Source organism: Danio aesculapii, chromosome 6, assembly GCF_903798145.1.
Source record: "Danio aesculapii chromosome 6, fDanAes4.1, whole genome shotgun sequence".
NCBI lineage: Eukaryota > Metazoa > Chordata > Actinopteri > Cypriniformes > Danionidae > Danio > Danio aesculapii.
Genome location: NC_079440.1, coordinates 30,018,635 through 30,046,548, shown reverse-complemented (window position 1 = coordinate 30,046,548; position 27,914 = coordinate 30,018,635). Strand labels below are relative to the sequence as shown.

General features: G+C 35.9%; 1 protein-coding gene across 2 annotated transcripts in view; it reads left to right on the top strand.

Moving 5' to 3' along the window:
- The window catches only part of LOC130230752 (unconventional myosin-VIIa), a 60,527-nt gene that overhangs the window by 19,498 nt on the left and 13,115 nt on the right, over positions 1-27,914 (top strand). For both annotated transcript variants that reach the window (XM_056459930.1, XM_056459929.1), the window contains exons 18-38: positions 1,686-1,775; positions 1,853-1,947; positions 3,658-3,742; positions 3,831-4,049; positions 4,147-4,356; positions 8,906-9,115; positions 9,227-9,394; positions 11,109-11,396; positions 13,110-13,267; positions 13,358-13,484; positions 13,576-13,695; positions 16,819-16,992; positions 17,088-17,315; positions 22,753-22,920; positions 23,017-23,134; positions 24,636-24,762; positions 24,872-25,026; positions 25,150-25,331; positions 26,272-26,390; positions 26,480-26,634; positions 27,606-27,759. In XM_056459930.1, coding sequence (XP_056315905.1) covers positions 1,686-1,775; positions 1,853-1,947; positions 3,658-3,742; positions 3,831-4,049; positions 4,147-4,356; positions 8,906-9,115; positions 9,227-9,394; positions 11,109-11,396; positions 13,110-13,267; positions 13,358-13,484; positions 13,576-13,695; positions 16,819-16,992; positions 17,088-17,315; positions 22,753-22,920; positions 23,017-23,134; positions 24,636-24,762; positions 24,872-25,026; positions 25,150-25,331; positions 26,272-26,390; positions 26,480-26,634; positions 27,606-27,759 — 3,350 coding nt within the window. The remainder of the gene's footprint in view (positions 1-1,685; positions 1,776-1,852; positions 1,948-3,657; positions 3,743-3,830; positions 4,050-4,146; positions 4,357-8,905; positions 9,116-9,226; positions 9,395-11,108; positions 11,397-13,109; positions 13,268-13,357; positions 13,485-13,575; positions 13,696-16,818; positions 16,993-17,087; positions 17,316-22,752; positions 22,921-23,016; positions 23,135-24,635; positions 24,763-24,871; positions 25,027-25,149; positions 25,332-26,271; positions 26,391-26,479; positions 26,635-27,605; positions 27,760-27,914) is intronic.

Below are 27,914 nucleotides of genomic sequence, written 5' to 3'. Positions count from 1 at the left end.
GAATGATAACGAACTCAACTGATAAAAGACAAAGTCCGCCATTCTCCAATTCTCGTACAGCTCTCTTGACAAAAATGCTTGCTGCACACAAACAGCTTTGCTGTATAGACCCTGACAGCATCGCGGGGAAAACATGCAACAAACCCTGTGGATCATGGAAACAAACACATACAACCTGTGCCGTGCACGGACGCGGCTTCACCCAGTCATTGGATCTCACAGCTTGGCAGGGCTGCCTTGCCTTCGGAAAGCATATGCTCATTAATAATTAAGAAGCAGGGTCTTTTCATAGGATAAGAAAACTCCGCTATGAATAATAATGAGAAACCGATGCGTCATCACTCCACTCACAGATTCTCGATACGTCACCAATTTTAATACCGCCCCCAAAATTATTTTAAACCCCGAAGATAAAAGTAAAGCTGACAGGTGCTAACGTTGTCTTAACCAATGCTCAACACACAAATCTGTTAAAATTTCAAAAAAAGTACTCCAGGGTGTCTTTTACCTTTAAATGGCAATCTTTTCTGAATGACAATCCACTGAAGGTGGTGGAGATGTTTATTTTAGCTAGAAGGAGTGAGTAAATGAAATGTGAATCTCCTGAGTTGTGTAATGGATGAAATATAGGCTAAATTATAATTAAACTAAACAAAAGGGGCAGACCTGGTAGTATTTATAGTTGTATTTTGTGGTTATATGTAAATGTGTGAAAAACAAGAAGGTCGCTGGTTCGAGCCTCGGCTGGGTCAGTTGACATTTCTGTGCGGAGTTTGCATGTTCTCCCTGCGTTCGCGTGGGTTTCCTCCGGGTGCTCGGGTTTCCCCCACAGTCCAAAGACATGTGGTGCAGGTTAATTGGGTTGGCTAAATTGTCCATAGTGTATGTGTTTCCCAGTGATGGGTTGCAGCTGGAAGGGCATACGCTGCGTAAAACAAATGCTGGATGAGTTGGCAGTTCATTCCGCTCTGGCGACCCTGGATTAATAAAGGGACTAAGCCGAAAAGAAAATGAATGTAAATTAAAACACAGGCAGGAATTAATATCAACCTTCGCACAAACAGATGAGTTTCTGGGGTTTGCTGGCTTATTATTACTCCAGAATAATCACAGTAGAAGCTGAGTGATATAACACTATGCATAAATGTGCTGTGAACACATATTTAGCAGTCTACCCATTACAACCACACCTGCAAATATCACAATATACATGTTTAACTAATAAACATGACCGTGCTTACAGTTAAACTGAATTTTGATAAGGCTCTACAGGGGCTGTGCTTATTAATGATCTCATGTGGGCTGTGCGAGTCAGTTTTTCTTCCCTTTGGCCTGTTTTGCACTTGGATGTACACTCATGGGATTTCAGGGAAACAAAGGATGTTTGAAACCCTCAGTATGCCATTTCCATGTACTTTATTTAGCTATGCCTAGGTATATCAAGATTTTCATTCCATGGCACCTTTAAAGTGAGAAGACCATGGTGAAACTGGGTGGACAATAGGGTCTTCTCTAAAACTTTCATGTGATAAGAATACAATTGTGTGATAAAAATACTTAGACCGTTTTTCTTCAGGAAAAGTACTGTTTTTAGCTGATGACATGCTAAGTATGAGGAGTTTGTGGCAACTGACTTTTTAAAATGTGTTTTATGTTAACTGTGCAATACAACTGTGATTTTAAAGGAGACTGTCAAGAAATGTTGTGAAAGCATCTGTAAGATCGTCCTGACTGAAGATGACTGGAAGATCGGCAAGACAAAAGTGTTTCTGAAGGTACTGAGTTGAATTGTACTAATTGTACTGCACATATGTTAAAGGAGACCAATTTTAACATGACATATTTTTGTCAGGATTTCCATGATACAGTTTTGGAGCTGGCAAGAGACAAGGCTCTCAATGAAAAGGCACTGCTTATTCAGAAAGTCCTGAGAGGATACAAACACAGGTGAAAGTCTGATGATAACAAACAAATGTAAAGGCACAGGATGTATATTTACTGTTAGAGGGTGTGTATTCACAATAAGCTAAAGAAGAGTAGTTGATTAAGCCATAACTTGAGTGTGAGATCATGAGAGTTTTCATCTTCATTACATCTTCATGGCCCATGTGAAAAAAACTGGTATGTTACTGTGGCACACTGCAATATTTAAATAACCTTGTGTGAATTTGTGGCAGTTTGGCAACATTCACATTAAAACCTTGATGCACACAAGCTCAACCAGACAAAATGTCTCCACCCATGTGCGGTGGCTCTTTTTTTTTTTTTTTAATTTAGCTTTTGCATATATTCCTTTCGCTTGAATCGCTCAGATAATTTTTACACAACTTCACACAATCCGAAATTCATCTATTAAATCTTCACTGTTAAAATGCTTGGTTCCACACAATTCCTTCATGTTGTCACTACACAAATCAAGTTATGACAAGTTTTGACAAATTTGTAGTTTTGACAAATTTGATGGGACTAAACTTAAATCAAGTTGTAAACAAAAAATCAAGAATTATGTTGATTCAGCACATTTTAAATAAGTAGTTTGCAAAAGCAGCAAAAATATCTATATTTTTGAGTGTTGTCCCAATTGCCTCGGGGTCTCTAGTTTAAACAACCAGTCAAAACTAACAGAGAACCGGAGCAATGGACCTGCAGACAGCCATGTATTCAGCAAAAAACATGTTTTAAATTAGCAGGTTATTAAACCAATCGAATCAAATCAAAGTGAACGCATAGTAACAAATGATTACTTCATTCATTCATTTTCTTTCGGCTTAGTCCCTTTATTAATCTGGGGTCGCCATAGCGGAATGAGAATGTTTTACGCAGCGGATGCCCTTCCTGCTGCAACCCATTACTGGGAAACACCCATACTCACTCATTCGCATACACACACTAAGGACAATTTAGCCTACCCAATTCACCTATACCACATGTCTTTGGACTTGTGGGGGAAACCGGAGCACCTGAGGAAACCCACGCCAACACGGGGAGAACATGCAAACTCCACACAGAAACGCCAACTGACCCAGCTCAGGCTCGAACCAGTGACTTTCTTGCTGTGAGGCGAGCGTTCTACCCACTGCACCACCGTGCAGCCCAAATTATTTCTTATTTCTTGTTATTTAATTACACATCAAATTATGCCTAGATGTTTACATGCATTAACAATCTTATTTCTAATAACCACAGCTGGTACCCCCCTGCAATATCACGGCCCACAGGTTGAAAACCGTTGAGCTTGCAAAGAGCTTTTATTATGCCTCAGTCTATCACTTTTGGATTTTCCTATCATGTTGAGAGGAATCATAACTGATTTATCATTTTTAGTTTTGATTTATAGATTATTAGTTTCTGTTATAATGCTGCAGTCTAATAAAAGGCACTAAATATTCAAGCATCATTGGTGTTTCCATGTTCTGTAGAAAACCAAAACAAAAATTGATGGTGTGTCATTAGCATGGCGATACAGAGCACGGTCCATGTTACTAGTTAAAATCACTTATTTCTGTGCGTTTGAACACATGCAAGTGGTTTTTTTTTTTTGTTTGTTTGGTTGTTTGTTTGTTTTTTGGTATTTTAAGGAAAAGATCTTACATATTGTGCCTTTTAAAGATTTTTTTTCAACTGGTTTATTACTTGCTATTTTGCTTTTTTTTCCAGGAAAGCGTTCCTGAGAAAGCGAGGAGCAGCCGTGACCATACAGAAAACATGGCGTGGACACAAAGGCAGAAAACTTTACAGAGTAGTAAGTCATCGTCTGATTGACAGTTCATAAAAGATGATAATTAATGCTTGGACAAGTGTGTAGTAGAGTGTCCCTTGTCTTTCTGCAGGTCCAGTTGGGTTATGCTCGTCTCCAGGCTCAAGTACGCTCCCGTAAGATGGCCTGGCAGTACAAACAGAAGCGAAAGGCAGCTCTTCTGCTCCAGTCTCAGACTCGTGGATGTCTGGCGAGAAAGGAGTGGAAACGAAAGAGAGACGCAGTGATCCTCCTGCAGGCTTACACCAGAGGAACTCTAGCCAGAAAAGCTGTCAATAAGATGAAGAGAGATGTAAGATGTTTCCCGAGGGATAGAGCCACCAAGTTTTGTTAAATATCTCAAGCTACATGTCCTCTCTTCATCCATCACTGTCCCTGTTTTTTTGCAGGCTTTCCTCTCACTCCAGGAGCGCAGGGCTGAAGAACTTGCTGCTCTAGAAAGACAGCGGAGGCTTGAGGAAGTTCTGCGTCAGAAAAGAGAACGAGAGGCGGCTCAACAGTTAGAATCTATTACGGATCAGGAAATGGTGGACGATATCTTTGGCTTCTTACCTAGCATGGTTGGTGGACAGGAGGGCCAGGCACCTGTGGGCTTTGAGGTGAGAGATTAAACCTCTTAAAGGTATAGTTCAGCATAAATTCTATGGCAGAGATTCCCTAACTAGCACCCGTTGGCCAAAATTGGCCCATGGTAACCTTTGATTTGGCCCGCAGTCCCATCTGAGAAGAGAGGGAGAATGATGAGGAAGGTTAGGGCAAATGCCTTCAACAGAGATCATCAATTCTAATTTAGAATTATAATCTAACTATTTGTTTGTTTGTTTAAATGTTGAGCTACAAAGAAGCAAACTGAAATTAAATGTTTCAATTAAATGTCAATGAATCAGATATTTTGTAAAAATGTTAAAATGTAAATACTGTCACTTGACGGATAGAGGACAATGCATTGAACTCTATTGTGTTTATACAGTAAATGGGATTGTTTGTTTTTATTTTAAGAAGTTCATTGTAAACTGCAAAAAAAATATATAATTATTTGTATTATTATACTGTTTAAAAAACATTAATAAATTAGGAAATTGGCAACTTTAATGTAGAACCTTTGATTCACCACCCTCAATCAAGTTTGGTTTTTGACCCTTCATAAGAAAAAGTTTGGGTACTTCTGTTCTATGGCAACCGTTAATTATACATTAAACCATATTATACATTTAACCATATTATACATTAAAAAGGGTCATATTTCGGTTTTATTTATTTGTCCAACAACATACTGATATGCATGCAAGGTCAAAAAACACTTTCATGGTCTTATAATATGAATTTATTTTTACCTAATTATCCCAGCGACTCCCATATGAATCGTTCAGTGATTCATTTGTTCCCAAACCCCTCCTTAGCGCGAAGCTAATCTGCGCTGATTGGACCGGTGACAGCCTGTTGTGATTGGTCGACAGCGCTCAGCGCCAGACAGTAAAATGCCCAGTGCGGTTTGTCAAGCCCCCGGTTCGCCAACATTGGTATAGTATCCGATCGCAGCAGACATCCTAAACACGCTTCATAGTAAAACTTACTCAACAGTGTTATTCAGACACCTTACCACCAAAAGCAGTGTAGTTAAACACTAGCATATTGCTCCATTCTTAACTATGATACACATTCAGTATTAATCCACACAGCAGCAAAAGCTAAACTATTCTGAACCTTGACCGCTGCATGTGTGTAGGAACAGCTGACGGTGGCCATTGCAACAACAAACGGCAATGGAACACGAGCTCACGAACGCATTTAAACCCGTAAACAAAGCATCATGCATCGCATTTTCAACGTGGCATTAAACACGATATAAGAATATAAAGAGTTAACCTGATACAGTACAAGTGGTTACAAGTAACAAAACACAATTAAATACATCATTTTCAAGCTAGAGAAAACCAGGAGACAGCCTTTTACTTACACTTATGAAATGTGTCTGGGCCGGGTCTGATTTCATTAATTATCTTTCATTTTGGAGCTTTTCTCCCTTCTCAGCTGTAACTTAGATCGTTTCTATTTGCAATCATTGCTGTGGTACCTCTTGCCTAAAGTGTTATATGTTCTCAGGGCTTACCCGTTCTCTGCTTTGCTCAGAGATCACATCCCCAGCCAGGGGGTTGTAGCGCTCACCAGAGCTCCTCCTCAGCTGCAGCAGGCTGCCGTTGTGCCTAATAAACTGGCCTTATTTTACACGCACCCCTGGTGGTGTCTGTCCATTCGTCTCACAAGTCTCATACATCAGAAGTCTTTTCTGATCCTTCCTTTAACAAACAAATGAAGCACACCTTTCCCTCACACTTCCAATAATATCCAGGTAAGCACAGCGTCTTCATGACTCATGATGACTTCTGGATCTGTTTGTATTTGCTGCTGGGTTAGTGGGCGGGCCGCAGGCTTAACTTTACCCGGGTTTGCGTGCCAAAAATTGAGCCGGGCTTATGTTTTGTTGCTGCATCATGCCGAAACGGCTTCGGCTTAAGACTCGTTTTGAAGACGATTCATTCTAACCACTATGAGTCAACTCTTTTTTTTAGATGAATCAATAGTTTTAAAAACTGTCCACTTTCAGAAGCCTTAGCTGGATATTTCACTTCACTTAGAGCTGTGTTACACACTACATGGAAGGTCATTTTCAAAAACCCACAATAAGGGATTATGAGATTATTGCAGAAGCAGAGGTTTTTATACTGCAAGGTTTGGAATATTTTTGCTATTGTGGGATATTGTGTGTTAGCATTCTTAAATACTACTAAAACAATTTGTTGAGAGGTATAGCTCGTCTGTTAAGAAAATGTAAGCATTGTGGAAATGTGTTCACTGAAATGTGCTCACTGACTGCATATTGGGTGAGAAATGTGTGAATGGTATGGCCACAAAAGACTGATGCTGTGCTAATTGTGTTTAGAGTATTGAAAAATGTGACAACCGGTTGGACAAACTCTTGTTAGCAACTGAAAAAAACTGTTAATAATAGAAGTAAGTAAGTAATAGATTTTTACTTGAGTAATAGAAGTAAAAGAATTACTGATGAACGTTTATTTAGCAAGAAAATTATTAACAAGAACTTCAGTAAAAAAAAAAAAGAATCTGCGAATCTTTTACTGGAGACTAACTCAGAACGGATTGTTTGAGGCAGTGAATCTTTTACTGGAGACTCGGTCTGAATGAATAAGTTGTTGAACAGATGCCAGTCCAATTCACTAATTATTTGTTTAGTGCAATTGTGTAACCTTGAACAGGTCAACTCATTCTGTATTTATTTGAATTAAACATAGCTATCTTGTCCCTAAGCAGGTGACAATTTCGGCCCTTCAGATTAACTTTTTACTTAACATATTTAGGAAATAGTGGATCGAAAAGTACAATATTGGGTTTTAGAATAAAGTGAAGTAAAAGTACTAAAATAAATAAACTCACATATTATAACTTAAGTACACAATACTTTTTACTGTCCACCACTACTATTTGGATAACAGTACTCGTATAGTCAAAATAAGGCTTACGTTTCGATAGTTCTTTCATGTGACATGTTCCACAGAAATGACTTCCTGAAAAATTAATGTGAAGGATGTGACTTGATTTTGTTCTTTGGGATTTGATTGGATGGTTGTCATTGTTTTTGTTGTGATGTCATGTGAGGAATGGACTGTCCCAGTTGTTGTACAGGGGAATAAAAATTAAATAATTATGCATATACAGTTGAAGTCAGAATTATTAGCCCCCCTGAATTATTAGCCCTGCTGTTTTTTTTCCCCAATTTCTGTTTAACGGAGAGAAGATTTTTCCAACACATTTCTAAACATAATAGTTTTAATGATTCATCTCTAATAACTGTTTTATTTTATCTTTGCCATGATGACAGTAAATACTATTTGACAAGCAGCTCAACTCATTGTTCAAGCTCTTGTTCTCTCCAAACTGGATTATTGCAACTCTCTACTAGCCGGGCTTCCAGCTAACACTATCAAACATCTTCAGCTGCTTTAGAACGCAGCAGCAGAACGCAGCAGAACGCAGTGTGGTCTTTGATGAACCGAAAAGAGCACGTCACTCCGCTACTCACCCGTTTGCACTGGCTGCCAGTTGCTGCTCGCATCAAATTCAAAGCTCTGATGTTTGCTTACAAAGCGACCTCTGGCTTTGCTCCTTCTTATCTGCTCTCACTTCTGCAGATTTATGTGCCCTCCAGAAACTTGCATTCTGTGAATGAATGTCGCCTCGTGGTTCCATCCCTAAGAGGGAAGAAATCACTTTCCCGAACTCTCACATTCAATCTGCCCAGTTGGTGGAATGAACTCCCTAACTACATCAGAACAGCAGAGTCACTTGCTGTCTTCAAGAAACGACTAAAAACTCAACTGTTTAGGCTCCACTTTCCTTCCTAATCTTAACTGCCTCTCTGGCTATACCACTAACTGTACTCTCTCAAAAAAAATAAATAAATAAATAAAAAGTTACATTACTAATGCTTAGCTTCTTAGACTTTACACACCTGAAACTTGTCTATAGCACTTATTCACTGCTGCTCTTATAGTTGTGTAAATTGCTTCCTTGTCCTCATTTGTAAGTCACTTTGGATAAAAGCGTCTGCTAAAAATGACTAAATGACTAGACAATTTTCAAGACACTTCTATACAGCTAAAGTGACATTTAAAGGCTTAACTAGGTTAATTAGGCAGGTTAGGGTAATTAGGCAAGTTATTGTATAACAATGGTTTGTTCTGTAGACAATCGAAACAAAATATAGCTTGAAGGGGCTAATAAATTTGACCTTGAAATGTTTATTAAAAAATTTAAAACTGCTTTTATTCTAGCTGAAATAAAACAAATAAGACTTTCTCCAGAAGAAAAAATATTATCAGACATGCTGTGAAAATTTCCTTGCTCTGTTAAACATCATTTAGGAAATATTTAAAAAAGCAATATAAAATTCAAAGGAGGGCTAATAATTCTGACTTCAACTGTACATAGACATCACATTTCACAGGAAGGCTAATAATTAAAGTAATGTTTTCATTCATTAAAAAAATAATTCAATAAAATTGATTCAAGTTTTGTGTTGACATTAAATCATAAAAAAACAATCCTGAAACTTGTTGTGTGTGTGTTTAGGACCTGGAGGGCAAGCGGACAGTGCTTGAGGAGGTGGATCTGGATGATGCACCAATGATGCCCATTCCAGAGGAAGACTACGATGATTTGGATGAGTACTCCTTCTCCAAGTTTGCGTCCATGTATTTCCAGGGCGCCGCCACACCAACACACATTCGTCAGAGACTACGCCAACCTCTGCTCTACCATGAGGACGAGAATGATGTCCTGGTAAAGCTCTCTTTGACTTGCATATCTACATTTGTAGTATAGTACTTGGTTATCTAGTATTGCTTTTCTTGACACAAACTCTTCTATGCTGTCATGTTGTCTTCACTCCAGGCTTCATTAACGGTTTGGTGGATGATCTTGAGATTTATGGGTGATCTTCCTGAACCGAAAGCTCAGGTGGTCTCAAGAAGTGGAGTAGCCTTTGCTGATCGCTCTGTGCAAAAAGATGTGGCATCCAGGCAGGACAGACGCCTCAGCCATATGGTTGGTGTGGACCAGGTGAGCAAAAAATGTACCTTTTTATTGCTTAAATTCAGTGCTGTGACGATGTTTGACCCATTGGCTCCATAGATAATAACCAATTTAGCAAAGCAGGTTATCTTAGCTATGAGCTAACTCAATATTAATAAAACCTAAAACAGATTCTAAAATAAACAATCATCCAGCATGAAGTGAAATGAGTGAAAATCCTCAGTGGGTAGTGTATGAAATATTGTTGCTCATCATCAGCTGGGTGATGAAGGATGCACTTTTTTTTACATGAATACATTTGCTGAAAGTGCTGTGCATTAAGTGAGAGAATCTTTTGTCAACATAGGGTAGCATTTCCATGTAGTATACATACTGTACAATTTTGCTGTCAAAATAAAATGTCTGTTATGTATACTGTAAACTATATATATACACACAAAAACAAACAAATAAATAAATAGCAATAGTAAATAATATTACACAACATTTTAAAATATGTTTTAATCAATACAGTCTGGTTCACATACAATTGAAGTCAAAATTATTGGCCCTAATTCTTTTAATAATATTTCCCAAGTGTTGCTTACTGCAGAGAATTTTAATACATTTTTGAACATAATAGTTTTAATTACTATTTTTTAACAATGAATAAATATTTTTTGACTTATTTTGCAAGATACTAACAGTCAGCTTAAAGTGCAATTTAAAGGCTTAACTTGGGTATTGTGTTCTCAAGGTAAGCTAGGATAATTATGTTTTTCTTTAGACAATCAGAAAAAAATATATATATATATATTTTTTTTTTTTTTTTTAAATATTTCCCAATTTATGTTTAACAGAGCAAAGAACTTTCACAGTATGTCTGATTATTTTTTTTTTCTGGAGAAAGTCTATTTGTTTTATTTCGGCTAGAATAAAAGCAGTTTTAAATTTTTTAAACCCATTTTAAGGTCAATATTATTAGCCTCTTTAAGCTATATGTTTTTTTGATAGTCTACAGAACAAACCATCGTTATACAATAACTTGCCTAATTACCCTAACCTGCCTAGTTAAACTAATTAACCTAGTTAAGCCTTTAAATGTCACTTTAAGCTGTATAGAAGTGTCTTGAAAAAATATCTAGTCAAATATTATTTACTGTCATCATGGCAAAGATAAAATAAATCAGTTATTAAAACTATTATGTTTAGAAATGTGTTGAAAAAAAATCTTCTCTCCGTTTAATAATTCAGGGGGGCTAATGATTCTGACTTCAACTGTGTATATGTAATATATATATTTATTTATTTAGGTAATATTATTAATAAATATTAACTAATAATAATTACCTAAAATGGTTTTAGAAAAAAATTAACTGCTTTTATTTCAGCCAAACTAAAACGGATAACACTTTCCCAGTAGAAAAGAATAGTATTGTAAATACTGTGAAAATGTCCTTGGTCTCTTAAATATCTCTTGGAAAATATTTGAAAAAGACTGAAAATTTCACAGGAGGGCTACTAATTTTGAATTTTCTATTGACATTTATTTTGTTTTATTTTTATACAAAAATAAGAATGAAGGAAGGAATAAAATAAGTAATTAACAAATAATTCAATTAAATAATTTGATAATTAAATGACTTGGACCTTGTCTTTTTTGCTTTCACCCTATTTACATTTACTCATTGTAAGAAGAGCGGTTAGCTGTTTTTGTTTTGAATACACAAATGACAATGTGTTAACGTTTCCTTATTTTCAGAGAATTAGAAATTCAAGAATTGTTCAGAACAGTCCTACAGTTCCAGAAGAGGCTTCCCGCAACAGAAAGTCTTCCACTTTTACAGACTTACTGTCCCGGAGCAGAAAATCTGTTCAAGATGATGGCATTCCAAACCGCAAACTATCAGCCATACCAGAACAGGGTCCTAGAAACAGGAAGACCTCCACTTTTACTGATATAATGTCTCGAAACAGAAAGACCTCCACAGCTGAAGGACCACCATCAACCAGAAGATCTGCTAGAAAACCATCAGTAATAGCAGAAGAGGTGATGCATAAATACATATTTTTTAGTTCTGTATTTATTTAATTTAGACTTCTTGATAAAGCCAAGGTAAAAGTCATGGACGTTATCAAGATAGAGATGTCTTTATCCAATACATTTTTGTAAAAATGTCATGTGGTACTATTTATAACCTCAAAATAATTATTAATTATGTTTTTTTTTTCTTTTTTTTTTTAGAAAATAGTGATTAATATGTATACACTCGCATTTAGTATTTAGTTAGAAAGTATTCATAGCTCTTGACTTTTCCCACATTTTTTTATGTTACAGCCTTTTTCCAAAATGGATTTAATTCATTTATTTCCTCAAAATTCTACACAAAATGCCCCATAATGACAATGTGAAAAAAAGATTTTTTGAAATTGTTGCAAATTTATTAATATGAAAAAAAAACTGAAAAATCACATGTACATAGGTATTCACAGCCTTTGCTCAATACTTTGTTGATGCACATTTAATAGCAATTACAGCCTCAAGTATTTTCGAATATGATGCCACAAGCTTGGCACACCTGTCTTGGAATTTTTGCCCATTCCTTTTTGCAGTACCAGTATCAGGTTTGATGGGAAGTCACGGTGTACAGCCATTTTCAGATCTCTCCAGAGATGTTCAATAGGATTTAGCTCTGGGCTCTGGCTGGGCCACTCAAGGACATTCACTGAGCTGTTGTGATGCCACTGCATTGATATTTTGGCTGTGTGCTTGGGGTCATAGTCCTGCTGGAAGATGAATCGTTGCCCCAGTCTGAGGTCAAGAGCACTCTGAAGCAGGTTTTCATTCAGGATGTCTCTGTACATTGCTGCATTCATCTTTCCCTCTGTCCTGACTAGTCTTCCAGTTCCTGCTGATGAAAAACATTCCCACAGCATGATGCTACCACCACCATGCTTCACTGTAGGGATGGTATTAGCCTGGTGATGAGCGGTGCCTGGTTTTCTCCAAACGTAACTCCTGGCATTCACTCCGAAGAGTTCAGTTTTAGTCTCATCAGACAAGAGAATTTTGTGTCTTTTGGTCTGAGAGTCCTTCAGATACCATTTGGCAAATTCCAGGTGGGGAGTGGCTTCCATCTGGCCACTTGACCATTTAAACCTGATTGGTGGATTGCTGCACAGATGGTTTTCCTTCTGTAAAGTTCTCCTCTCTCCACAGAAGAATGCTGGAGCTCAGACAGAGTGACCATGGGATTATTGATCACCTCCCTGACTAAGGCCCTTCTCCACCGATCACTCATAGATGGCCGGCCAGCTCTTTTGAGGAAATAAATAAATTAAATCCATTTTGGAATAAGGCTGTAACATAAAAAAATGTGGAGAAAAGTAACGCGCAATGAATACTTTCCGAATGCACTATACATGGCTAGTCAATATGATATTTTATAGTAATTATATCTAAAGTATAACTGAAAATGGTCCAAAGATTTTTCTGAAAAAAAAAGTGGTGTTCAGACAGAATACATTATTAATAACTCGGTATATATACTCTTTAAAATGCTAAAAAAAATCATGAATTATATAAATTAATTAATTATATGATTATATATTCGTATATTTATCTTGGTATTATTTTTCATCAAAACAGATATTTAATGCTTTCTAGTTCTATTTTGGTGGACTATCACATGCAAATATCAGCTATATTAAAAATACATGTTATAAATATATTAAATTTTGACTTATTAACTCTATCATTAAGGCAGAGGATGGGTCTGAAGTTCCCAGACAATCCACTGTGCAAACTATAAGTGAAGAAGATGAGATGAACGCAGACGGACTCACTCTGGACCGACCAATGACATCTCTGGAAAAGTTGCATATCATTGTGGGATATGCCATTGTCAGACGTGACCTCAGGTTATTTATTACTCATAATAACCATAATTAATCTGTTGCCTAGTGGTCAGGTTTGTCTGCTGCTGAATATTTAGTTTCTGTCACTGTTAGGGATGAAATCTACTGCCAGATCTGTAAGCAGCTCCAGGAGAACTCAAACCGAGGAAGCTTTTTTCGTGGCTGGATCCTCCTGTCCATCTGTTTGGGCATCTTTCCTCCTACTGAGCGCTTTATAAAGGTGAACGAAAGACTCTTAAGAAGTCTTTATGTCACTCATTCTTTATGGATGCATTCATGTGGTCTTGTCTTATCCATTCTTTTGCTCACAGTATCTGCAGAGTTTTCTTCGTTTTGGTCCTGTGGGATATGCACCTTACTGCGCTGAGCGTCTGAGGCGCACTGTTGCCAATGGAGTGCGTGGAGAGCCACCCAGCTGGCTGGAGCTCCAGGTGATGACACTTATAGACTGTTCATAAATACACAGAATCAGACTATTCACTGATTTTGAAAATATGTTGACATATCAAAATAGACATAGTGTGTTAAGTACAAATAGCCTACACTGCCTGCTTTAATCAGTCAAACCCACATGAAAAAATATTGTAGTAATTCATAATAAATACTATTTTTGAACCATAACATGGTATGGTACTCTATATATTTTAGTGTTTACAATTAATTTATGAATGCAAACATACTGTAATATTAGCTACAGTGAACTCATCGATTTGAACAAATACTGTAGTATACTTGAGGTTTTACTACTATAAACTGTTATGTATTGTGGTATAATAGATCTTGTTGTAGTAAACCTGTATTGATTAGTTTTTTTTTTTTATCAGTGTAGTTGTTGTATTGCCACAGCAAATATAGAATTACCCCAAGAAATTATTGTTTGTTTTTCAAGACATTTCATGATGACAGTAAATAATAATAAGAAAAAATATTATCAGGCATACTGTAAAAAATTCCTTGCTCTGTTAAACATCAATTGGGAAATATTTAAAAAGAAAAAAAAATCAAAAGGGGGCTAATAATTCTGACTTCAACTGTATATATCAATATTTTGTATAACGTATATTTGTACTTGTGCTATAGGGGAGAGCGTGGACGAAATTAATGTGGGACGAAAGTAACAAAGCGATTTTCTCAAAGACCTAACAACATTTGCTTTCCAGGCTATAACAGCACATTCTGCATGCAACCCTTGATGGAGCTGCCAGATATCCGCTGATTTTGGGACCGTGTCCCACAATTAGCTCCAAATTTCTGTTTTGAGTGCAAAAAGTAAATTATTGTAGCGGTTCTTTTTCCTATTTACAAGTTTTGTTTCTTTTTTCATGTGTCACACTGATGATTAATCTACAGGTTATTTAGTGCAATAACACATTCTTAAGTTTGCAATTTCTGACTTTTTCAATTTAAAATAAAATCGTGTTGAATGGCAAGAGTTCCTGTGAGGACAAAAGTAACACAGTTATTTATGTCCCACTGCTAATAGCCTTACCTTATTTTTTGCTTTCACATTACAGTTTGCAGTGTTTCGATTCAGATGTTTAATGAAATGAATGCATATTGCCAATAATAATAATAATAATAAATATTCAACAATTTTATAAAATTGTAACATTTTACATTGCTGCAAGGCTTTTAAACATTTGATGGAAGTGAAATTTTAAATGAAAATGCAGTTTAATATTTGTTTGCTAAAATAAAGAACAAAAGATATTTGCAGTTAACATTAACAATGTCATAGTCAGATACATTTAAAGTAAACAAGATTAAATCAATAAATCTAGCTTATAATTTTGTATTACTTTTGTCCCTGCCTATGTGGTCAGAGGTAACAATGTGCAACTTTTGTTTAAAGTGAAGTTATATTAGAGTTGTTCAACATTGATGCAAAATAACACCTGATTTTTGATAGTCCACACTTGTGATATAGTAACCACATCAAAATATATTTCTGCTAAAAACTTTATCTTTTAAAATTAGGTTTTTATGAAAAGTGTTACTTTAGTCCCCACTCTCCCCTATTAATTATACTAGAATTATTTGTAATTATAGTATAATATTTCTTAATATTTTATAATAAAATAATTTAATATTTTGTAAATTACATCATCTTTAAAGAAAAAGTGCTGTTGAAAAACTAAAATGCAAGAAATGATTCAGCATATTAATTAAACATTTCACAGAATATCAGTCATGCTATCATAATATTATCTAAATTTATAGTACAGTACATACATCATATTGAAATATGACAAATATAAGACTGAAATATCACACATATGAGATGAATTGCTGGTAAAAACAGGGAATCTGTTTCTATTTAAAATTTAAAAAGTAAATTTTAGACTAAAAGTGGACAAAAAAAAAAAAAACTAGTCCCTGTTCACACCTGCTATTAGGATGCATTTTCATCAATCTGATCACAAATGGACAAAGAAATCACACCTGGTTTTTGTCCACTTCCACTTTTCTTTTTTCAGTGAAAAGTGTCTGATGAGGGAGGGTCTGTGGGCTGAAACTGGATTTTTTTTTTCTTTCACTCTTACACTGCTAAAACTAGAGCAATTTTCATACTGTGCCAAATATAAAAGTAATTAAATTACCAGATCAATTAAACATGCTATTGTGAATAGGCTACTTTACTAATGATAAATAACAATTGTATTTCCAAGCAACTCCTAATACACACCTTATTCAGTTTTACAGTTTTAACATTTTTTATTTCAATTAACTTCATTTAAGAAATATTTTAGAACATTGGAAGTAATTATATTAAGTGTGTTTGTATAAAATCATCATGCAGAGTATCAGGAACTGATCATGCGAAAAGACCGATCATCCAACACAGGGATGCTCAGCCTTGCTCCTGGAGATCTACCTTCCTTCAGAGTTCAGCTCCAAACCTGATCAAACACATATGAACCAATTAATTAGGACCTGAACAGCACTTGATAATAACAGGCAGGTGTGTTTGATATGGGTAGCAACTAAAATCTGCAGGAAGGTAGATCTCCAGGAACAGGGTTGGTCACCCCTAATTCAACACATGCAACATCTCCCGAAACGTCCCTGAATGTTGTTTTTAATTAAATAAAATATATTAAAATCACAGTAGAGATTTTATCTGCTAAATAACACTCACAAAGATGTAACCCACACATGGATGTGGTCGAAAGTGGACAAGACAACAAAAATTGGACATCACACCACTTTTACACCTGTACTACTAGCGTGTTGTTCTGATCAGATCGACGGAAATGCATCCTAATACCAGGTGTGAACAGGGCCATAGACTACAGTGTGTCACAACAGATGAACCATGCAAGCTCTAGTCCCTTCATTGATATAATCACTATAGTCACTGCATAATTTAATATTTTACCTAAGATTATTATAATTAGATGATGGTCATTGAAATTAATTAGTGGACACATTGTTGCCAATGCATTATGTGTGAAAACCGCTTAAATCTTTATACTTCTATGGTCTGGGACAGACATGTAAATATAACAGAAGTCTACCATAGATTTGCAACTATAATTCACATTCTCTTGCAGGCCACCAAGTCCAAGAAGCCCATAGCCATCTCAGTGACTTTGATGGACGGCAGAACAATCAGCATGCCTGTTGATTCTGCATCCACATCTAAAGAGGTCTGCCAGATGCTCTCACAGAAGGTCAAACTTCAGGACACGTTTGGCTTCTCAATTTACGTCGCTTTATATGACAAGGTATGAGGTCGGACTGAGTTAAGCATTCAAGTTGGATTTTGTTCTGTATTATTACAATTTAAGATGTGCTATTGTGTCTCTCTGTCTGTTTTAAGGTTTGGTCTCTTGGTAGTGGCCGTGAGCATGTGATGGATGCCATCTCTCAGTGTGAGCAGGAAGTGAAGAGGAAGGGTGGGCAGGAGCAGCATGCCCCTTGGCGTCTCTACTTCCGTAAAGAGGTCTTCGCGCCTTGGCATGACTGCGGCCAGGACAACGTGAGCACAGACCTGATCTACAGACAGGTCATCAGAGGACTGAAATATGGAGAGTACCAGTGTGAGAAGGTGGGTTCAAATGGAAGTTGTTATGGTGTGTTTTTTCCTCCACTGATGCATAGCTTAGTGAATTGGCTTATAAAATTAGAATAAAAAGAGCACGACGGTACTTAATGTTGTCCATTGGATATTTATTTTATTGTTGTCATTTCTTTTACTGTAATGTACTTAAAAAGTCTTGAAATGTCTTAAATCTCAAAAGCTAAATTTTAGGCCTTAAAAAGTCTTAAATCTACTGAAATGTTGTGTTGTAGGTCTTAAATCTTTTTTAATAGGTCTTAATTTTCCTTTGTTCATATATAGCTACCCAATCTGTTGTGCGTTTCCCAAACAACGACGTAACTTGCGGCTGAACTATCATAGTATGATGCATCGTTTGGGAATGATCGATGTAGTGTTTCCCAAAACCCGTAGTTTCTCTGACGCAGATCCATCATTTGAATCACGCTAGTTATAACGCCAAATTCTCATAATGATGCTCTAAACAGGATGGTAAAAACCACTTTAGAGAAGAACTCCATCATTTCTTTGTGCAAATTATATTGTTTTACATACACATGCATAAAAAAAAATCTATATTAGTTTTGGTAAAAACATGCACTCGTTTTCCATGTTGATTGAAATACATGTAAATGGCACATATAGGGCCATGTTTCCTTTACAAATATTGAGAACATTACATATTCTATTCTAAAACATAAAATCACTTACAAAAGCTAACACGTATTCTAATATCATACATAAATCATATAAAGAAATAATTAAATAATGAGACTATTTATTAAGAAATTATTATTTAAAGAAAATGAAAAAAATCCTACTTAAATATTAATATTACTAATACTATTAATAATAATAATAATAATAATAATAATAATAATTTATTACATTTTTTACAATTTGACACATGCAAACCACTGCAGAAATTTTCTAAATAGTAAGCCCATGTCATATACAGTACAGATGCTTAATAAATAACCTACTATAAATTTAAATGATTAACGTATGCTATGTTTTTTTGTTTTCACAAGCTTTGGAGACGTAACATAAATTCTGCTTTAAAAAAAAAGGTCACCTTTAGCTTTCGTCATGAGCCACGGCTGTGTTCAAAATGACTTCAATGTTTTCAAAGTGCACTGCGAAGGGAACGCAATTGTAAACCTGAAGATCGCTAAAACTGAACTGTAAAAATAGTTTGAAAGCAAATTACAATTAGAGTGATGACTTTAATGCTTTATTTTTAAAATCATTCCAAGTTTAAATGTTAGAATGTTCTAAACGAATAGAGTATAGGGGGATAACTGGGAATAGAACACAGCCAGGAACTATGTTTCTAACTACAGCTCTAGAGGTGTAGTCGCAAGCATACAAGTTTGCGAATGTTCGTTGGAATGATGGATTTGGAAAATGCCAATTCAACAACGCAACTTGCGACTTTAGTTGGCTAACAATGGTATTTAGAAATGCACCCCTGGCCATTAACAATCACCAACAATCCATCCCAATAAAACTTTTAGTTTTTTATTTAAAAATAGCATTTAATTGCTTTCGTTACACTATAATTTGCTTACAAGTCCTCCATTTATTTACTGATGTGGATACTGATATACCTACATTTTTTTATTTTAAAAATATAATTATTGTAGACTGAAGTAATTGACAGCTATGTTTTGTTCCATTCTTGGTAAGGGTTATAGGGTTTGTGAATGGATATATTTGAAAATTAATAAAAGAAACATTCAAACTAATTAATAATTATTATTATTGTATTATTAAATGTATTAAATTTTAATCATTTTTTGATAGGGCAAGTGAAAATCTTTTCTAACTGGGATATTTTAAAAAATCCTTAACATTTAGCCCTATAAAAGTCTAAAATCTTATTCATAATGGTCTTAAAAATGTCTTAAAGTCTTAAATATAACTTGGTAAAACCTGCAGGAACTCTGGTCTATATCACACTACATGACTTTAAACATTGACAGATTGATGTGCCGTTCAGACCACATGACTTGATTTTGTGTCAGTGGTATTTCACACTATGCAACACTAGATAAATCAGGGGTGTCAAACTCGGTTCCTGGAGAGCTGCATCTCTGCACAGATTAGGATTAACCCTTATTAAACACACCTGATCAGACTACTTGAGTCCTTCAGGCTTGTTTGAAACCTACAGGTTAGTGTATTGGAGCAGGGTTGGAACTAAACTCTGCAACTACAAGATCCACAAGAGAGGGGTCACATGCTACACAATTTGACAATGACTCTGTCACCAAACAACTGTGTCCACTGTCCAGAAAAGTTCCCCCCTAGGAATTGGGTCTGCTTAGGACCCCAAGTGATCCTGTTGGTTTATTGGTGTTCTCGAGTGACTTCATCATCAATCTCCAAAGTTCAGTTTCAAAACTCAAGAAAGCAAGAATGGAGGATGTGTGAAAGAACCTGGATGCATTCTTAATATCGAGGATGCATCGAATATTGACATAATTTTTGATATAAATGTTAATTATTAAAGTTCACAGATATAACTTATTTATCTCAGGAGTTCCCCTAAAATCACATGAAATGGTTTATAAAGCATTAAGGGTGTTTATTTGCTGAAGTTTATATTAAAATCTTAATTGTATTATGCAAAGAATCTTTATAAGGCTTCTGTACATGCTATATATATTGAAAAATATAAAAAAATAAATTGTTATATGAATGCTGTAATATTTACATAATTGTCCGTTAAAATGTGTGAGGGTCACCTGACCAGGAAGAACGCAGCATCTCATTTCTCACAGGATGCGTTCAGTGTTCTTGCGGTCGTCCGAGTTTCTTCTTCCATAACTTGGCAAGACCGGTCTCCACGAATATGCAAGTCCGTTAGCAGCGTTCTTAGCATTGAGAAACCTCTGTTCTAGTTTATGTAATTTAAATAGTGTTTTAATGACCATTAATGTATTTTAAATTATGTATTTCATATACTGAGGAATGGGTAAGTAGGCATGGGCCAGCATAAAATTCTCTTTTTCTTTGTCACTTTTTCCACATTTTTTTATGTTACAGCCTTATTCTGAAATGGATTTAATTCATTTATTTCCTCAAAATTCTACACACAATAGCCCATACTGACAATGTGAAAAAAGAGTTTTAGATATTGTTGCAAATTTATTAAAAATGAAAAACCTGAAAAATCACATGTACATAAGTACTCACAGCCTTTGCTGTGAAGCTCTAAATTGAGCTCAGGTACATTCTGTTTCCACTGATTATTCTTGAGATGTTTCAGCAGCTTATTTGGAGTTAATTGCTAAGTTAATTGCTAAATTCAGTTGATTGGTCATGATTTGAAAAGGCATACACCTGCCTATATAAGGTCCCAGGGTTGATAGTGCATGTCAAAGCACAAACCAAGCATGAAGACAAAGGAATTGTCTGTAGACCTCCGAGACAGGATTGTCTCGAGGCACAAGACTGGGGAAGGTTACAGAAAAATTTCTGCTGCTCTGAAAGTTCCAATGAGCACAGTGGCCTCCATCATCCATAAGTGGAAGATGTTTGAAACAAGAAACAAGATTAATCAACCTAGAGCTGGCCGGCCATCTATTAGTGATCAGGGGTGAAGGGCCTTAGTCAGGAAGGTGATCAATAACCCGATGGTCACTCAGGCTGAGCTCCAGCATTCTTCTGTGGAGAGAGGAGAACCTTGCAGAGGGACAACCATCTGTGCAGCAATCCACTAATCAGGTTTATGTGGTAGAGTGGCCAGACAGAAGCCACTTCCCACCTGGAATTTCCAAAAAGGCATCTGAAGGACTCTCAGACCATAAGACACAAAATTCTCTGGTCTGATGAGACTAAAATTGAACTCTTTGGAGTGAATGCGTTAAGTTTGGACGAAACCAGGCACCGCTCATCACCAGGCTAATACCATCCCTACAGTGAAGGATGGTGGTGACGGCATCATGCTGTGGGGATGTTTTTCAGCAGCAGGAACTGGAAGACTAGTCAGGATAGAGGGAAAGATGAATGCAGCAATGTACAGAGACATCCTGAAAGAAAACTTTCTTCAGAGTGCTCTTTACCTCAGACTGGGGCGACGGTTCACCTTCCAGCAGGACAATGACCCAAAGCACACCGCCAAATTATCAATGCAGTGGCATCACAACAACTCAGTGAATGTCCTTGAATGGCCCAGTTAGAGCCCAGACCTAAATCCTATTGAACATCTCTGGAGAGATCTGAAAATGGCTGTACACCGTCGCTTCCCATCCAACCTGATAGAGCTTGAGAGGTACTGCAAAGAGGAATGGGCCAAATTCTCAAAGGCAGGTGTGCCAAGCTTATGGCATCATATTCGAAAAGACTTGAGGCTGTAATTGCTGCCAAAGGTGCATCAACAAAGTATTGAGCAAAGGCTGTGAAGACTTACAGTATGTACGTGTGATTTTTCAGGGTTTTTATTTTTAATAAATTTGCAACAATTTAATTTTTTTTTTTGACATTGTCATTATTGGATAGTGTGTGTAGAATTTTGAGGAAATTAATTAATTTAATATTTTGGAATTTTGGAATTTTAATTATTTAAAATTTTGGAATAAGGCCCTAACATAAACAAACATAAAAAAGTGAAGTGATATGAATACTTTTCGGATGCACTCTGTGATAAACTTGGATAAAAGTACCACGGTTTCACGGTATTGTGATTACTGCTCTAAAATATGTTCTTTTTAAATGTCTGGGTTAAAAAAAAAAAACGTTTTTCCTTATATAACATAATATATTTTATTTTAAAAAACATTTAAAATATTTTGTAACAGTAAACATGTCAGGCTAATTAAATCATAATCATAGGAATAAACTATTGATTAATGCTATCTTTATTAGTTTAAAAAACACATATTTTATTACAACTTGAAAGGGCATCTTTGGATATCTTTCTTTTCTTTGGAGATAAAGTAAGCCCCTGCACTGTTCAGGTCCATAGCATGCTTGGTTGTTGGTGCATCAGTGATTTGTTTTTCAAAAGTTTTCTGAATCGTGGATTGACCAGTAGCTTTTGATGTGAATGGTATTTTGCTGCTGGACACACTGTTGTCCTAAAAAAGTACATATACCGTAGGAACAGTGTAACAGATGGGTTTTACCTGTTTTAAAACCTTAACTTTTCCAAACTTCGGTAAACTTTGAAACTGGTTATCGTCTCATGTCTACTAGCAATGTAGATAAGTTAGTTCAACAGTATTGGTGATGAAAATTGCATCAATGACTTTGAAGTTTTTTTTTTCATATAATTTGTCAGTGTGTCAATATCACTGAATATGAAGTATCTTTTCAACTTTTGACTGTTGCTCTCTGATAAAAAAGGGGCTATTGGGGTACAGTTTTTGCTAATCATGTGATGTGACTCCCGATGTTGACCATCATTCATTCTATGACATTTTGCATGCGTTTCTATCAGGAAGAAGACTATGTTGGACTTGCAGCAAAGCACTTCTATGTCCAGCATGGATCAGACATCAGTATGGAGAACACTAAGACTGTAGTTAGGGAATGCATTAACTCCAAACTACTGGAGGCTAAGTCAGAAGACAAGTGGACCCAGATGGTCAACACAGCACATGCACAGGTAGAGATGATTCTTTTACATAATATGTCAAAACAAATAAATAGTATTCTAATGTCACAATTTGTCTCAACCTTTTGTCACTGTCCCCTTATTCAGGGCCCGTTCATAAACTCTAGAACCAAGTCTGATAAAGTAAAAGCTGAGGTGGTTGACTTTGCTCGTCAGAAGTGGCCCATGTTCTTTTCCAAGTTTTTTGAGGTTGCCAAGTTATCTGGTAAGCACTGCATATTAAGATGTGACCACATACACTAGTTTTCAAAGATTTGGGGTCTGTAGGATTAATTCTTTTGAATAGGGCTGCATGATATGGGTAAAATCTAGCATTGCATAATTTTGTCTTTCCTGAGAAAGATATGACAATAGAAAGAATATATAGGTAGTGAGTATTACGCTGTTGAATGTGTTTGCTTTTACGTGTAATTTTTACATGTGTGTGTAAATGAAACATTGTGAAGTGCATCTGGTTATTGCCCAGCAGGCACACAACGTCATATGATGATAATATTTGGTTAGATTTAGGTCGTGATGTCAGGTGACCAAAATTCAACGTCTAGCCAGCATCTAAGCACAATGTTTTTTTGATGTCCAATAACGACGTCAAATGGCGTTGAAATTTAGTCGATTTTAGGTTGTTAGAAAGTGACCAAAATCCAATGTCGAGCCAACATCTTAAACCAGCATCATATTGACGTCAAATACTAACATTTATTCATCAGGAAGGGCAACCAAAATGCAACGTCTGATAGATGTCATAGTGGTAACGTCCACACAACGTCAAACTGTTACATCATTAGTCGTTGATATTTGGTTGGTTTTAGGTTGGACGTTGGACATTGACGTCAGCCCTGACGTTGAGTTCTAATGTCAACCCGATTTCCAAACAAAATGTAATGTCCCCATGATGTTAGGGTACAACGTCAATCTAACCTCATGTTGACGTCTTGTGCCTGCTGGGCGTTTAAGGCCATTTCAGTAATCATACAGTAAACATCTGTCTTCTTCTAATCAGTGACATGCATCTAAACAGTCTCTGGGTCAATGTGTGAAAAGATTTTGGACATCTTCTTGAACACTTTTAATGCTTCCAAACAGTTTGCTGCAATTATAAATCTCTGGTGTCTTGAGGTAGTTCATTATGATGTGATTTACCTTCTACTGTATGTGCGATTTGATTGGACAGGAATCGCAGGTCTGATTTTTCTAATCCCCTTAGACAAGTAAAAATAAAATAGTGACTGCAGGTTGAAGGAAAGTAGTGGAGTAAAAATACAGATACAGCACTAAAAATGTACGCAAAGGAAAGTAAAAGTACACATTTTTAAAATGACTTAGTAAATTAAAATCGCTGAGAAAAAACTACTTAATTACAGTAGTTTGAGTATTTGTAATTAGTTACTTTACACCACTGTATACAGGAAATTTCTTTAGTTGACCAAAATATTTTTTTTTTTAATAATTATGCATTATAGAGTATATGGATTAATTGTTGTGCAGTTTTTTTATGTAGAAAACAAAAATAATTGAAAAAGCTAAAAAAAAAAATGGCATAATGCATTCTTTACATCAGAAATATTACATATATCCTACAGATGTTGACGAAATGCATTGCATATTGCAAATTAGATCAATTCCAAAACTGAGACATAATAAAATGAAGCAAAATCTTTTATACACTTTGATAAATGACTATACATTTGTGTCATTTCAATACTCAGGTCCTCCTCTACCAAAGAGCAAGTTCATCCTTGCCATAAATTCAACTGGAATAACTTTCCTTGATGAACGAGAAAAGAATCTTCTAGTTCTGTCCTACCCAGAGCTCACCGGCGTCAACACTATTAGGTCTGCTGGACAACACTTAATGTTTCATGGCTTTTAATCCTTTATAAATGATGTAAATGAAAGTGTTAGCTTCCAAAAATATTTATTCTACCTCTCTTGATTCCTCCAGAGAAAGGAAGTGTGTTTGTTTGCTGACTCTGAAAGGAGACTTCACACTGAACGCAATCATGGCTGTAGAAATCTCTGATCTGGTAGCCATGTTTCTAGCAGGCCTCATTCAACGTTCACAGTATGCGGTGGCCCTACAGGAGGTCAACAGACAAGGTTAGAAGTCTAATAAGCCAAATACATTTTAACAAATAATGTTTGTGTTTTTATCACCATCTATCATTTGACTTTGTTGTTGTCTAATTAAAAATTTCAATTTGTTATTTTTTTGTTTCCTAGATGATCGAACAATTCTGAGCTTTAAGAAGGCCGAGCTCATCTACCTCATCAAGGATGAAGAGTTTTCTGCGGCCCGTGGCTGGTTGAAAGGAAAGAATGAGCGGACAGGGGAAATCGGTGCAATACCTGCAGATGCTGTTTTGATTCTTCCAACTCTTACAAAGCCGACCAATGAAGTTCTGGTAAGAATTTGATGTCTTTTTTTCCCTTCTTTGCCATATCTACTCTTTTGTAAAGACTCTATACAAATAGTGTTCTACTATTAGTTATTATTGTATGGTTGCCAAGAGAGCTCAAACATGCAAATAGAAAAACACTAACAATCTGACAAAATATCTTCATCAGTTTGACAACACACACAGACACAAATTCTCACAGCAAATTCAAATACAGAAATTTGCTGCAAATAGCGCAAACCACAACATTGTTGTCGGAGATTTGAGACCTCCTAATAAACCTTTTTTGTTTATTATAACATCCACAAATAATGTCAAGTCAACCATTGACTCTAAACAAGATCTTTTTGTGTCCTCCAACACTTTTTTTGTTGTTGTCTGCCCTGCTTCTGTAAATTACTGAAGTTTATTTGTATAGAATATCGTTCTCCAAAAAAGTGCAGTTAATTTAGTCTCTCTTCACTTGTTACAAACCTTTATTATTGCTTTCTTCTGTTGAACACAAAAGGAGATATTATGAAGAAAGCTGGAAACCTATAACTATTGACTTCCGTAGTATCTGTTTTGTCCTGTTATGGAAGTAAATGGTTACAGGTTTATAGCATTCTTAAAAATATCTTCTTTTCTGTTTAACAGAAGAAAGAAACCCAAAAAGGTTTTTACACACTGGAGGGTAAGTTAATAGTGAGTAAATTTTCTTTTTTGGTTGAACTAACCCTTTAAGTACTAAAAGGTGAACTGACAGCTAAATTTAGCTGCTATATGTACACAGCCTTTGAGATTTTAGGATTTCTCTAACGTTTATGATTGTTTTGGTCTTGAACAGACTTTGACATTCTTTTAGATCTGTGAACGTCTGTATATTTGTCTGATTATTAGAATATGTGTTGGTTTTAACTAATATTTAAGCTCACTGCATTATGCATATATTTTGTTCTGTTTTTAGAGCCTGATCAGCTTGTCCCCAGATCAGAGAAAGACCATCATAGACAACACTTCAAAAGGAACCCTTACTGAAAGAGTGGCTCCTTCAACTCTAAAAGAGTTCTCCGTTGAATATTTCAGGTAGTTGAACAACCAACTACATTAATCATTTTTTACTAGTGTTTTAGAAATAAATAACATCAATGACCTTGTTTTTGTCATTGTCACAGGCCACCCATCAAAGATGTGAACCGGCAGGTGATATCAAAGAATGCAACACCTGAAAGACTTTGGGCGAACTCCAGAGAGCCCATCAGACAACCCCTGCTCAAGAGACTGGTGGGAAATCCAGATTTAAGCCCACAAGCTTGCCAGGTTTTCACTGATATCCTTTGCTACTTATAACATTCACAGTATGTTACTATTAAGTTAGGGATAAAGTAAATCCAGGAGGTTGTTATTGCAGATAACCTGACAGGCTTATGAGCTGTTGTACAAGACTGAAGGGCTTTATTCTTTAAAAACAACCATCCTGGATGTATGTTATTTTAAACAAATCATATGAACATTTTAATATGACTATTAATATATCACAATAATATCAGTAAAATTCATTTAAAAACTGAATAAATTTAAATGTACATACATTTACACAAATGAATACATAGACTCAATGATGGGCTAAATATTTGCGGAAATCTGCGGATTTCTGCACGCACAAATTCCATGTGAGCCTACTTATTACACAGCTTATTGCCACAAAACATAAAAATTAGACACAAAATATTGTTTTGAGCTGTAATACTTAGTTATTTCTTTAAATTAAATGCAAAGCTGAGAGAAACAAAAACAGCTGAATATAGCTGATGGAGCATACACTAACCTGCACATTATTCACGCACAAAATAGCACCAAATGGTCAAAAACATTAATCTGACAGAAACTAAACCAGTTGATTGGAGCATTGTCTAACCTACATATTATTCTTTCACAAGACAGCGCCAAGCAGCCTAAAATAGTGGTGTGACAGACAAGCAGAGACATATGAATGTGGATATAAGAATATGAATGTGAACATAGGCCTCTTCACTGATGGTCAAGGTGATTCAAAGTTCCCGGATGATCTTGTGTTGTTTAGCGGTTGTTATATGGAAATAACATACCTTGGAATGTTGCATCTGACCAATAAGAATAGAGTATTCCAGAGAGACATATAATACTTATTGTTATCATATTATTAATAATCCTTTATTGTTATAATAGAAGATTAATCCCTTATTTTATCAAATACATATCCAAATGGTTATTGGATACAACCCCAGGCAGTGCAGATTCCTTGACTAAGTTGGTGTGCACCTATTTTGAAGTATATGGGGGATTATCCCACCAGACAGGTTCAGAGCCCTCTGGAGCTCACAGACCAGATCTTTGGCCCACCTACACAAAATGAGGAGCTCCGAGATGAGATCTACTGCCAGATCATGAAGCAAATGACCAGCAATAACAACCGGTAAACAGCATATTACTTGCTTATTACTTGCTTTGTCTATTTAATGTCATACGCTACCATTCAAGGTTTGCATGTTTGTGTTCCTTTTAAAAGTGTTTTTGGGTGTAGTCACTTATATTTTTCTGACAAGGGTGCGGTTATCTAATAAAAAAATG